General features: G+C 45.4%; 1 protein-coding gene across 1 annotated transcript in view; it reads left to right on the top strand.

Moving 5' to 3' along the window:
* Nucleotides 1-12718, top strand: part of LOC125430036 — a 38672-nt gene extending 25954 nt beyond the window's left edge. Inside the window, exons 5-7 of the mRNA XM_048491711.1 lie at nucleotides 4857-5675; nucleotides 6995-7133; nucleotides 8600-12718. Of these exons, the coding sequence (XP_048347668.1) occupies nucleotides 4857-5675; nucleotides 6995-7133; nucleotides 8600-9930 (2289 nt within the window). The 3' untranslated portion in view covers nucleotides 9931-12718. The remainder of the gene's footprint in view (nucleotides 1-4856; nucleotides 5676-6994; nucleotides 7134-8599) is intronic.
* The last annotated feature ends 1215 nt before the right edge of the window (nucleotides 12719-13933 follow it).

Raw genomic sequence — 13933 nt, 5'->3', positions numbered from 1 at the left:
ACAATTTCCCATTCAACTCTTCCTGTTGCTGCACTTTAAACCTGTCATCCTCAGTTCATTTAAGAATTGTGAAGTCTGCCCTGTTTTTCTATCCACAGTGAAAGACATTTTCAAATAAGCTAATGAAAAAATGTTCATTATTAATTATTAAAGATCGCCTTTCCTTCTAAGATGGGTCAGTTTTCTTTGTTAAATTGCAAGCCACGTTTGCGCTTCTTTAGAATAGTTCAAATAACATGAACGGTGTGGTTTGGATTAATGCCCATATTTATTTAAGAGCTGAATTGATCAGCTCAAACCAAATGACTGATTACTGTGATCTTCTAAGTCCCTTTGGCTTTTATCAGCTTGTTAAGATTCTACTGTAGATGTTTTTAAACTTGTTCATGGCCCTGGAGTTAATTATTTTAACAGTTTCCATGATGAAGGCTTTCATGGCTGGAATCAACTGGCTATTGTGGGTATTTTGGGCTGTGTGGCTGTGGTGTGGCCGTTTTAGCTACTGGATCACAGCCATAGGGCCTAAAAACCCACAACAATCAATTTTAATGATCTCCTTCATTGGTGCTCTAATTTTCTGGCAATTCCAGAAAGCTTTGCCCTATTTTTTTTAAAGTTCTCCTCAAACATTGCACATATTTGGAAACGTTCAGATTCCCTTGCAGGGATCTGTCCGTTGAACACAAAGGACAGCAGCTTTCCACAGTCTGACAAACGAAGTTCATCTAACATACAAGAGTGAAGGCAATCGCGAGGTGCATGTAACGGTTAAACCCACTGAGTTCGGGTCTGAGTCCTAGAGAGACCAGCACAACAAAAAATGTGAGAAAGGATGTCTGATATAAGATCCAGGGAGCCCAATTCCCTTCTTTTCCACTGGTAGGGGGGAAAAAGGCTGTTCTTTTGATTTGCATTGCAAAGCCCTGCAAGGAGAGGTGAGTGCAAAGACTGGTGGGGGCGTTTGCAGGAGAAGCAGAAGAATCCCGGGCTGCAAAAGGAGCTGTTGAGCCACGGAAGGTCAGGTGTGAGTCGGAGGGGAGGGAAAAACGTTCAGAACATTTTTTTTTAAATGCACATTTCCCATTTAGATCGGCATTTGCCAAAGTTGCCAACCTCCACTTGCATTACCACTGATCTCCAGGTGATTGCTTCCTCCGGAGTAAAAGGACTGCTTGGGAGGGTGGGCTCTATGGCGTTATACCCTGGTGAGGTCCCGCTTTTTCCCCCAAACCCCTCTCCTCCAGTCTCCAGGAATTTCCCGTTGCAGAGTTGGCAACCGGTAGAGCCTGTCTCTGTCTTCTGGTTCCTGTTCAGAAAAGAAAGCGAACGGGGCAGGCGTAGAGATGTTGTGAAAGGGGTCTTTATTTATGGTTCACATGGACAGAGCTCTTTCCTTTGCTCTGGAGATGAAATCCCCAGGGTGGGTATAGATCTGGATCCTGTGCTCTGTAACAGAGCACTTGCTTTGGATACAGACAGTCCCAGCCTCAGCCCCCAATACCCCCTGCCAAAGAGCCGGGGCATGGGTGTTGGGAAAAACCTTTTTCTGTCCCAGACCCTGGAAAGCTGCTAGAGTGGACCAGTACACAGCAGTATTGTGTGTGCATCCATATACAAATGCACATACAATCAGTATAGCATTATTATACTCTGTATGTATTATGCATACAATAGGTATATCATTATTATACAGAGTATAATAATTCCTCAACTCTTTCATCAAGGCTGGTATTGAGCAATGGGGGCAGCTGCCCCAGCTCCCATGCTGGGGAGTCCTGATTTCCCATGGCCCTGCCTGCTAATAAAGGGGGCAGTCATCTCAGCACCAGTAACTATAGACACCCACCCCACCTGTGGTCTGGGCAGCCAGCTTTTGGGGGCAGCAGTGGCTCCTTGCTGTTTCATATGGGGTGAGGGATGCTCAGGTAGTGGGGTAAGGACAGGGGTGAGGCAGCAGGGAACAGCAGTAATTCTCAGGGCTCATTTTGAATTTTGGCCTGGGGGCCAGGTTCACTAAGATCATCATATCTGTTTTCAATCAATGCCTGGCTAGGTGGGAAGAAGCTAACAGTGGCTTCAGCGCATCACAGCAAACATCCATCAGTCCGCCATCTTGTTCCTTACAAAGGTTGGCCAGTTAGGTTGAACATCCATCAGTCCACCATCTTGTTCCTTACAAAGATTGACTCACTAGACACACTGTGTAACAAACTTCCCTCTGTGATAACACCTCTAAAGATGCCAGCCACAGATGCAGGCAAAACGTTAGGAACCAGATCTATCAGAGCACAGCCACACAGCCCAGAAAACCCACAATAACCAGTTGACCAGTTACTTCCAAGAAATTGAGAAATCGAGGCAGTCCTCCAGATACTGTGGGGCTCAGAAGGTTTTGCTGAGGTACTGGTGTGCTTGGGGCTCCCCAACCTTTTTGGGGCTGTGTACACCTTTGGCATTCTGACATAGTGTAATGGGTGTCCACGAATGGCCACCACAGCTGATCTTCAGTCACATCATGCCGATCCTTATAATGTGGTGGCAGCTGCTTCCAAAACATTTTTTTTTAAATTTGCACAGCCAATCAAACTTCCAGTGGCCAGTCAGAAGATTTGGTGGGCAAAAGCTTAGTGCTACCCGCTTTCTGAAAATACTTGGCAGGCACCAAGAAAGGAGTTGGCGGGTGCCATATTACCAACAGGCACTGCATTGGGGACACCTCACTTGGAATGTAAGAGTTCAGAGAAAGATGAACTTTCTAGCTAGATTTTATATCCTCTGGCAGTGAATTTGACAAGCCAATTATCCCTTCAGCGAGGAAGGATTTCCTTTAGTCAGCTGTGGCTCACATCCCTACCAGTTTTCTTATTGGGTGTTCCCTGGTTCTAGTATTAAGGGAAGAGGAGAAATCAATCAATCAATCAATCAATCTATCTATCTATCTATCTATCTATCTATCTATCTATCTATCTATCTATCTATCTATCTATCTATCTATCTATCTATCTATCTATCTATCTATCTATCTATCTATCTATCTATCTATCTATCTATCTATCTATCTATCTATCTATCTATCTATCTATCTATCTATCTATCTATCTACCTACCTACCTACCTACCTATCTACCTACCTATCTACCTACCTATCTACCCATCATCCATCTACCTACCTACCTACCTACCTACCTACCTACCTACCTACCTACCTACCTACCTACCTACCTACCTACCTACCTACCTACCTACTTTCCCCACACCAAGCATAACTTAATAAATATCACACCTGCTGTCCTTTAGTTATTTTTCCCACACACTAAAAAGCCCCACATGTTACTGGATGTCATTTGATTTACAACTCTTGCCCCTAGAACAACCAGGTTAATTTTGAGGCTCCTTGTTTTAAAAGGACACAGCTACGTTCAGTTCATTTGAACATCCTATTTCACGTTTCACCGCAAGACCAGGTTTATTTTCCAACCAGTTCAGCATTCAATCAACTCTACCACAGTTGTATGGGGAACCTAGCACTGACTATTTTAAAATAATTTTTAAACTCACAAGCTCCCCAAGGCACCTGGTGGGCCACTGCGAGTAGCAGAGAGCTGGACTAGATGGACTTTAGTCTGATCCAGCTGGCTTGTTCTTATGTTCTTAAGCTGCTTTGAGTAGGACTCTGAAGAGGCGGCATAGAAATATTCCAAACAAATAAATAAAATTTCTAGACTATTTGTATTTTTTTAAAACAAAACCCCATCAAAGTGGTTCACATTTTTTTAAAAAAATCAAGCACATACATTTAAAAAATGGTCAATATTTCACGAAAACAACACTCTAAATTCCTTCATTTTCACTGAAAAAGAAATCGGGCTTAAAAGCATCACTGAAAGCCTTCCGAAATCTAATTTGTTTAATTTATTTCAAAATGCCTGCCTGGCTTTCTCCTGAGTGTCTCAAGATCCAGAGAAAGGGTTCTTTGTAAAGGGCCTCCAGAAGGTGAAAATTCAGTAAAGATGGGTGATGGTATTCAGAGTAGGGTTTTTATTCAAGTGGGATGGAATGTCTAAGGTCCCAAGGCTCCTACCTGAAGGTGGAAGGTGCTATCAAATCACAGCTGATTTATGGTGACCTCTCAATGGGGTTTTCAAGGGAAGAGCTATTCAGAGGTTCTTTGCCATCGACTGCCCATGTGAAGCAATGCTGGACTTCTGTGGTGGTTTCCCATCCAAATACTGATCTAGTAGATTCGTAAATCGTAAGTTTTCCAGATGTCTCGACTACTCATCAGCCCCTGCCAGCATGGCAGGGGTTGATGGCATTTGTAGTCCTTGAACATCTGGAGAGCTGCAGGTTGCAGACCCCTGGACTAGGGTCAACCCTGCTTAGCTTCTGAGATCTGACCAAATTGGGTTAGCCTGGGCCATTGGTGGTGAACCTATGGCACTCCAGATGTTCATGGACTACAATTCCCATCAACCCCTGCCAGCATGGCCAATTGGTCATGCTGGCAGGGGCTGATGGGAATTGTAGTTCATGAACATCTGGAGTGCCATAGGCTCGCCACCATGGGCCTGGGCCTTTCAGGTCAGGGCCCCAAATGGACAGGTAAATTTAATTTCCTCACTAGTTGGGAACTTGGCTTGAGTTTGAATTTCCTCTGGCGGCTCTGGGATCTTGTGAATATGTTTTTAAGTGTGCGAAATCCTGTCTCCTTAAATGGACTCTTCTCTTTCTGTAGAGAACCTGCGTAGCTATTGGAAAAGAGACACATCCAACTGAGGGAAATGGGAAACCTACAAGACAGACTGGAGTAGAATATACTAGTTCAGAGGCTAAAAGCCCCTCGGACACCCTGATGTTTTAACTGCCTAATGGAGAACGAGTGTGTGGAGGTAGAGGTGAACATGTCTGTAGAGGACAGGGCCACCAAAGTCCCACAGCAGGTGAAGGAAGAAGAGAACACAGACTCTTTCAAGTTGGGTTCACAGGTTCAGGGAACAAAAGTCCCACAGATTCTACATGTGGGGAGTATCAGGGAGTTGGAGACTGCAATATCCCCACACCTCGTAAAAAAGGAACTGGATGAAGGGATGCAGCAGCACTGGGAGGCCCAGTGGCAGGAGTTTCTGGGAGCCCTACAGGCCCCTCACACAGAATGGGGTAACACACAGATGTGTGAGGAGCCCACACTGTGGGAAGATGCCAAGGCTTTCCTGGCCTCCTTTGAGCAAGTTGCGTTGACATGCCGCTGGCCTCAAGACAAGTGGGCGACCCTCCTTCTGCCCGCCCTCAGCAGAGATGCCAGAGAGGCCTTCAGCGACCTCAGTGTCCGGGACAGAGAGGATTATGGGAAGGTGAAAGCCACCATCTTGCAAAGAGAGGCTGTCATGAGGGAGAGGCGTCGTCAATACTTCAGGCAGTTCTGCTACCAGGAAGTGGAGGGGCCGAGGGCAGTTTATGGGAGACTCCAGCAGCTTTGCCATCAGTGGCTGAAAGCTGAAAGACACACGAAGGAGGAGATTTTGGAGCTGCTGATCTTGGAGCAGTTCCTGACTGTCCTGCCCCAGGAGATGCAGAGCTGGGTCCGGGAACGTGGCCCTGAAACCTGCATCCAGGCCGTGGCTCTGGCAGAAGATTTCCTCTTGAAGAAGAATGAGGCTACGAGACCAAAAGAGCAGGTGAGAGAGTTTGATGAGAGTACTTCCAAACAGACCTGTTGTTCAGTACAGAGCTGTTTGTTCAATTCCTTAACATGTATTCCTTAATTGGTAAGCCGAATCAACCCTGGTGATCAATGGGGTGACAGATGTCGCAGCCAGATCGCCCTCACACCCCCTCATCAGAAATTGTTATATTGGGGGACTTAAATGCGAGAGTGGGTAACAATCTAAATTCTCTCTTAAAAAATGTAGACCATGATGACGACGATTAATTGGTAAGGATTCAAGGGGGATTATAATGTCTGAGAGGACCAAATGTGTAATCAGGTTCGGTTGCCACCACGGAGTTGAACTAGATCTATAATTTGTCCAGTATTGTGGAATGGTGGAACCAATGAAGGATCAACTAAGGACTCATCTGCTTGTATGAATCTGACTTCAGATCCAACAGTCAAGATTTGTGCAGTTACTCAACTGCCCTAGCGTGCATGCACTCACGACCAATGCAAGCTGCGTGCATGCACTCACGACCAATGCAAGCTGCTTGGTTCTGCGCTGCGATGCTGTGTTGGTTGAACTGTATGCACATTTTTAAAAAAGGAACTCCCCCATGACTGACATCACGGGAAGCCGGAAACCTGGGGCATCAAAAGCTCATTCCTCTGCACAAGAAAAATGATGAATTCGAGCAGATGGGGGGGGGGGGGGGGGAAAGAAAAGTGTAAAAATAATACCATACTCCACGGAGAAAAAAAACCTGCAGGTCAATTGAACGCAAAGCTTGCGACAAGTCGTAAGTGTGCAAATGGCCCTTGTCACACTTAATAGGTCAGTGGTGGCGAACCTATGGCACGAGTGCCAGAGGTGGCACTCAGAGCCCTCTCTGTGGGCACACGCAGAGTGCCCCCACACACATCTAGGCTGGCCTGGGCTGCTGGGCTTGATTATTAGCATTAAACCTAAGACCTAGTTTTGGGGAAGCAGTGTAGGTAACCCCCACTGATTTTCATGTGAAGAACTAAAGTGCGATCTTTTACCTGGGAGTAAGCTCGGTTGCTGGCAATGGGGCTTGCTTCTGAGTAAACCCTCTTAGGGTCATGATTCACCCATTGGAAGAGTTGCACGGTTGCTTCAAAGCAAAGCCACCGACTACCACCGAGCTTACTCCTAAGTAACGCATGCCTCAGAGCCAACTGTTTTTTCTAAATGAAAACCTCAGTATTCAGGTTAAATTGCCGTGTTGGCACTTTGCAATAAATAAGTGGGTTTTGGGTTGCAGTTGGGCACTCGGCCTCGAAAAGTTTCGCCATCACTGTAATAGGTCTTTCATGTTTCAGATGCCAGAACCCTTGTCTGAAGAAGGCGCCACTCCTTCCAAGGGGCGCAAGAGTCCACCACCAGATACTTGGGACCTTGCTGTGGAAGTCAAACAGGAGTGGGAAGGAGAAGAATGGATGCTGGGTAGGAAAACTCACGGTACTGTCTTGTAATGAATCAGACCATTGGTTTGCTACTGAGCCTGCTGGTAGCTCTCTAGGGTCATAGGTCTTTCACATCACCTATTTGTTGGCCCTTTTAAGTGGAGATGCCGGGGTTTGAACTGGGGAGCTTCTGTGTGCCGAGCAGATACTGAGCCATGGCCCCGCCCTGTTAAAAAGTTGTAAGGAGTCACATGGACGCACGAAACTGCCTTACACTGAATCAAAACATTGGTTCCTCACCATCAGTATTGTTGCCTCAGGCTGACGTCGATTCTCCAGGGTCTCAGGTAGAGATGTTTTGCATCACCTCCTACCTGGTACAGTAAATTGGAGATAACAGGAATTGAACCGGGGGCCTTCTGCATACCTAGCAGATGCTGCACCACTGAGCTGCAGCCTTTCCCCTGCGTTGTGGTTGAATGGCTTGTTCTTTTTATTAGTCCTAAACAGAAGCAAGAACTTCCATTTGTTGACCTCTGTGTCACGGTTCTTCCACTGTTTTTAGTTTTAGTGGCCACCCAGTCTGTAGCCAGTTGGCCATGCTGGCAGGGGCTGATGGGAATTGTAGTCCATAACATCTGGAGTGCCAAAGGTTCGCCACCACTGCCCTTGGGTAACTGAAAGGCTCATGTAGCTGGATAATCTCACATACACAAAAATTCACCTTCCCCATAACAAGGTAGTTTTCTCTGTGCAGAGTTACTACCTCATTGAGGACTGGACCGTAGACTCCCTACCTCTGAAGCAAACATGATGAAGTAATGCTGAGAGAAAAGAAAACAGATTATACATGTTCAGTGGCACCGTCTCCTTTCACACCTTTCTCCTCATCTTTTAGAGTTGTACATTCTTTAATGCTACTCAGGGAAGGACCCATGGGACCGCCTTACCCCATATGTCCCTAATCGGCCTCTGCATTCAGCAGAGGCTAATTTGCTGGTGACCCCTGGCCACTCAATGATGCGGCTGGCCTCCACCCGGGCCAGAGCTTTTACAGCTCTGGCCCCTGCCTGGTGGAACGCTCTCCCTCCAGCTGTGCGGGCCCTGCGGGATCTTAATGAGTTCCGCAGGGCCTGCAAGACGGAGCTGTTCCACCGGGCCTTTGGGGAGGCCGGCCGCTGATAGCCCCCCCATAACATCGGGGGATCCTGCCATCCCCTCCCCTCCCCTTCTTTTAGGGGATTTGGTAGTAGGTTGCCATCTGTTGTGTTTGGTATTCAGACGCTGCATTTTAATGGGGTTTGGTTTTAATGTGTATGGAGCCATAATTATTTAATTAATTAACTCTGGGATTTATTTATTTTATTTCGTGCTCTATCTGTATATCTTGTTGTTCACCGCCCTGAGCCCTCCGGGGGAGGGCGGTATACAAGTATGTATAATCAATCAATCAATCAATCAATCAATCAATCAATCAATCAATCAATCAATCAATCAAATGGCTATGTTTCTTTTCTGCAGGCAATGGGCCAATGCGTGTGATCCAAGTGGACAATCTTCATCAGGGTGTTCTCCAGCAAGGAGCCCCAGAGGGAATGTCACTGGGAAGTAACAGCACATTTCAATATTGTGATGAAAAAACAGGAGTTGGGAATAGGATGGAACCAGGTAGGAAGCAGAGAACCACACTGGAAAAGAAAATGGATGAACCTGTTCTGAAGGGCAGCCAGGAAGAAACCAAGCGCGTCAAAAATACCCAACGCTGTGCCTATGGGGAGACCACTGGAAGTATTTTAGATCTTCAAACACATGAGAGAGTACGCTCTGGAGAGAAAGCAGAGAAGTATTCAGAATGTAGAAAAAAGTTCAGTGGTACTGGTGAACTGAGGAGCCCGGAACGAAGTAGCACAGGAGAAAAACCATTCCAGTGTTCGACATGTCAGAAGAGTTTTGCTAGCGGTTCCAACCTGATTGCACACGAGAGAATCCACACTGGAGAGAAACCTTTCAAGTGTTTAAAGTGTGGGAAAATTTTCCGTCAAAAAGGAACCCTATCAACACATGAAAAAATTCATATTGGGGAGAAGCCATATAAGTGTTTGCAGTGTGGGAAGAGTTTCCACCAGAAGGGAAACCTTACGACACATGAAAAGATCCATGTCGAAGAGAAACCATTTCAATGCTCGATGTGTCAGAAGAGTTTTGCAAGCGGCTCTAACCTGATCGCGCATGAAAGGATTCACACGGGAGAGAAACCCTACGCGTGTTCAAAGTGTGGGAAAACTTTCCGTCAGAAGGGAACCCTTTCCACTCACGAAAAAATTCACATTGGCGACAAACCGTACAAGTGTTCTCAGTGTGGGAAAGGTTTCCGTAGCTCTACTGAACTAACCGTTCATGAAAGGATCCACACGGGAGAGAAACCATATAAATGTTCGGTATGTCAAAAAAGCTTCAGCGATGGCTCCAATCTCATTACGCACCAAAGGATTCATACAGGGAAGAAACCTTATAAGTGTCCGCTGTGTGGGAAATGTTTCTGCCAGAGATCAGGCCTAATGACACATGAGCGTGTTCACACGGGACAAAAAAGGCGCTCGGCAAGTCAGAAGGGTTCTTCTGTTAGCTCTGGTGTTGTGCTTCAGTATACAAACCCTTCAGGGGAATCCAGTGCAAGCTCTGATTGTGAAAAAGCTTCTGTCAGCACTCAAAATGCAGGGCACATGAAAATTGATGTATCTTATAACCTAGAAGAGCAACCATATGCAGATACAGGTCAGGGGTCACTTGAGGTTGTTGCAGTCTGTCAGCTGAGAGAATCTAAGATGGAGGAAAGTCAACCTCGCTGTTGAGTCTAGCCTAGGGTCTTGGATCTGTTTCCTAAAATTCTCTTGTGTCTGTTTTCTCATTTGCTGAGTTGAAGAATGAGACAGAAATAGGGCTAGCAGGCCTTCTGCTATGGTGGAGGGCCTTCAAACCAGCATCTCTAGTGGTTTCCTACTGCTCTGAGCATCAGTGGGAAGGGGAAAAGGGGCAACATTGACAGCATCGCTCTCAATTCCTAGAGAAACCTGGAAGTGATATAGGGTAGCTTTGCGATTTCTAGGGCATATCACTTCCAGGTGCTTCCCCTAGAACTGATGTAGTAATGTAACCAACGTTGTGCCCCCCACCACACCCACCACGACCCTGCTAGACAGGTCTGGCAATCCTAGACAGAAACTGAGATGTTAAAATCAAATGATCTTTTGCTGAAAGAGGAAAACACGAATAGCAAATGCACATTTTCTGAAGAAGCAATTAAGGACCCAGTTGAGAAACTTATGATCCAAACTGAAATTGAACAGTTAACTATAAAGCTGGCGTGTAGTCAAAAATAAGGCAGGAGCTTAAATGCTGTGAATTGGGTGGACTTCCAGGACCCCATCATTTTAACTGCTGGAATTCATTGGTTGGTTCCCCATCATGGTTGAAGGTCTAGTGATGTCAAGGGGCAGGGGATGGTGATTTCACATAGAATGGCAGCAAAATAACAGTGAACTGTCAAAGGCTTTCATAGCTGGATCAACTGTCTGTTGTGGGTTTTCCAGGCTGTGTGGCCATGGTCTGGTAGTTTTTGGTTGTAAGGTTTTGCCCACATCTATGGCTGGCATCTTGAGAGACATGTCATAGCAAGATGTGTTTCTCTCCTTGGCACAGTGTGGAATGGTTGTGTGGGATGGTATCAAAATAACACTTTGGATTCTGCGTCTTCCTACTGATAGTTGCATGCGGGTCATAAGAACCTGTAGGGATAGAGGTCTGTGCTTAAGGGAGGTCTGAATTAATATTGGGGCACTGACCAGGAAATCGTGACTGTTCGAGGGAAACACAACTGGGTAGGGGAACACAACTGAATCTGGAATGAGAAATGGGACAGTTAGTGCAACACACGGCCTATAATATTAATGGGGCAAGGTCATCTTAAGTTCTGCCCGAATTTTAAAATTGTTCCTCTGCTTTTTGATCGGGCAGTTTCAAGGCTGTGAAAGTCTTTGAGTTTTACATGTATGTAGAGTATTTGTTTGGACACGGTGATCACACATTGGTAATGTACAAGTTAGACTTCCGCAGTGGGTGATATGAGGGGATGTTGAGGAAGAGCGTTTGGAAACTGCATCGTGGTCAGAATACAAATGCCAGGGAGTTGACTGGCACTGGCAAAACCAATCACATCCCACCACTGCTTTTAAGATCTGCGCTGGAAACAAGAGCACTGCGCTGTTTTTTAAAAAAACTTGCGAAGACACAAGATTGAACTCTAGTATCTCTAAAGGCTGTCTGCTCGTATTCACGAATTTGCCTCCTCGTCAAGCTTCCTAGAAGTCCTGTGCTATATTCCTACCTTGGAGGGCGAGGTGGGTAGCTCCTAGAAAAAAAGGACTTTTCTGTGGTGGCACCCAGACTGCGCTATCCGCATTCACCTTAGAGGCCAGCTGAGAAAACTTTTTAGTTTTGCAAGCCTGTGACAGCACTTGATGGTGTTTTTCTTACATTTGTGTGTTTATTCATTATTACCTCTGCTGCTATTTCATATTCCTTGCTATTTTATTCCAGTGCTTTTGTGCTTGTGCTATATGTTTGTATAGCTCGAGGTAGTTGTTCTAATCTGTCTTGGGGGCTAGTTTTTGGGGAAAGACAGGATACAGTTTTTATGACGGAGAAGGAAGTTTTTTCCTGTGGGAGATTTTATATTAGCACTCATCAGACAATTTCACCCTAGGAGTATCTAGCAGAATGTATGGTCAGAAGAATTCTCCACAAATCAGGTCTATTTTTACACTACTTAATGGGTTAATGGCCTATAGTCTGTTTGTTTTGGCTTCAACAAGGAAACAGGCTCCCTGTTAGCTGTCAACATATAATGTAACAGCTGGGGAGCATTTACAACATTAGCTAAACTCTAAAGTTTTGGAAAGAATTTGAAATACCAAATATATAAAAGGGTACATATTAGGGTCACTGACTCTACTTTGAGAATTTATTGGAAATTTGAACATGGCTGTGTCTGTGAAAGACAGAATTTAGGGAGAGGAGGGAACTCAGTGGAAATGTCACTCTAGGATTTCCATTTTTTCTAGACTCTGTGGTATACCATAGAGTCTGCTTTACAAATCTGCCATTTACTCCAGGGGTAAATCTGCCATTTACTCCAGTCTGGAGATCATACATAATTCTGGAAGAATTCCAGGCTGTACTGGATGTTGGCAACTTTAGTACTCCGGGGCGGGGGGGGGATCACATTTTGTTGACTTTTATGAGGGAGAAGGAAACAAAGGGAAATAAAACTTTCAAGGGCTTGAGCAATTTCCCCTTTGTCATCCCCCCTCCTAACTGACTCAGTTGTTTTCCACATTCCATGCCTCCTACAGCATGCTCAGTCCTTATCCCTTTTCAAAATATCTGTGTATCTTTGGATCCCCCTCTCCCAACTATGTCAGAAACCTCAGCTCGACTGTGGATGACCATATTTTCAACAGTGGTGCAAGGTACTTATTTTACTATCAGATCTAATAGTGAAACAATTTGTGCGATAGTCTGTTCGTTTTAAAACTGGTCTGCTTTTTAAAATCTATGTAATAAATTTAACCCAGTCGCAAACACTTAACTTTAACTGCAATGAATACGCTGAAGTTAAGAGATTTGGCATCTAAAGTTCAGTGGTTTTCAGACCATCGAAGAACGGAGTTGCCGCCTACACCAAGGTAAATTTCCTGGAGATGGAGGAGAAGTTATCTGGAGATTTTGCAGAGGGACCCGCTGAGATTTGTTACCACTCTAGAAATCCAGTTTCTCCTAAGCCAGTGATGGTGAACCTAAGCCAGTGATGGTGAACCTATGACAGTGATGGCGAACCTATGGCACGGGTGCCAGAGGTGGCACTCCGAGCCTCTCTGTGGGCACGAGCAAACAAAGTGCTGTTAAACCCCACTGATTTTCATGCGAAGAACTAAAGCGCAATCCTTTACCTGGGAGTAAGCTCAGTTGCTGGCAATGGGGCTTGCTTCTGAGTAAACCCTCCTGAGTAAACCCTCCTAGGGGTTGTGATTCACCTGCTGGAAGAGTTGCACGGTTGCTTTAAAGCAAAGCCACCGACTACTCCCAAGTAACGCATGCCTCGGAGCCAACCATTTTTCTAAACTAAAATCTCAGTATTCAGGTTATATTGCCGTGTTGGCACTTTGCAATACATAAGTGGTTTTTGGGTTGCAATTTAGGCACTCGGTCTCGAAAAGGTTCGCCATCACTGACCTATGACGTGTCAAAGACAACATGCCATGAGGTTTTGAGTGACACACCAGTATTCACCAGCACCCGACAACAACTATTTTCCCTGCTTCAGTCTGAGTCATTTTTGCAATTATTTGATGGTTCTTCGCATAATATATAGTACTCCACATGACTGGGCTGTATTTTAAAAATAAATATGTAAAGAATTGCTTCTCTTTTGTGTGAGGTGTGGGGAGGGCACTCCAGCAGTGTCAAGTTAGGCATTTTTCAGATTTTTGACACATCGAGCCCGAAAGGTTTGCCATCAGTGTCCCAGACTCTTAAAGTGTACCATAAAGCAGGGGTCCTGAACATGGTGCTTGTGATTTCCACAGCACCCACCAACACCTTTCCTGGTGCCCACCGAATGGTTTTAGAAAGTGGTTTAGGAAGTAGCTGTGTACATTCCCAGTCGGTGATCTAAATCTTCAACCTTCCTGGACTCAGAACCCACTGAACTGTAAGCACATATTATCTGTGTCATGTGACAGGAAGAGGGGGAATCAGAATTGTTAACTCATGAATGCCAAGTCCAGGACTACAGAC

The sequence above is a fragment of the Sphaerodactylus townsendi genome, linkage group LG03 (genome assembly GCF_021028975.2).
Source record: "Sphaerodactylus townsendi isolate TG3544 linkage group LG03, MPM_Stown_v2.3, whole genome shotgun sequence".
NCBI lineage: Eukaryota > Metazoa > Chordata > Lepidosauria > Squamata > Sphaerodactylidae > Sphaerodactylus > Sphaerodactylus townsendi.
Note: the sequence above shows the minus strand (reverse complement) of the source record. Positions and strands in the feature narration are given on the sequence as shown.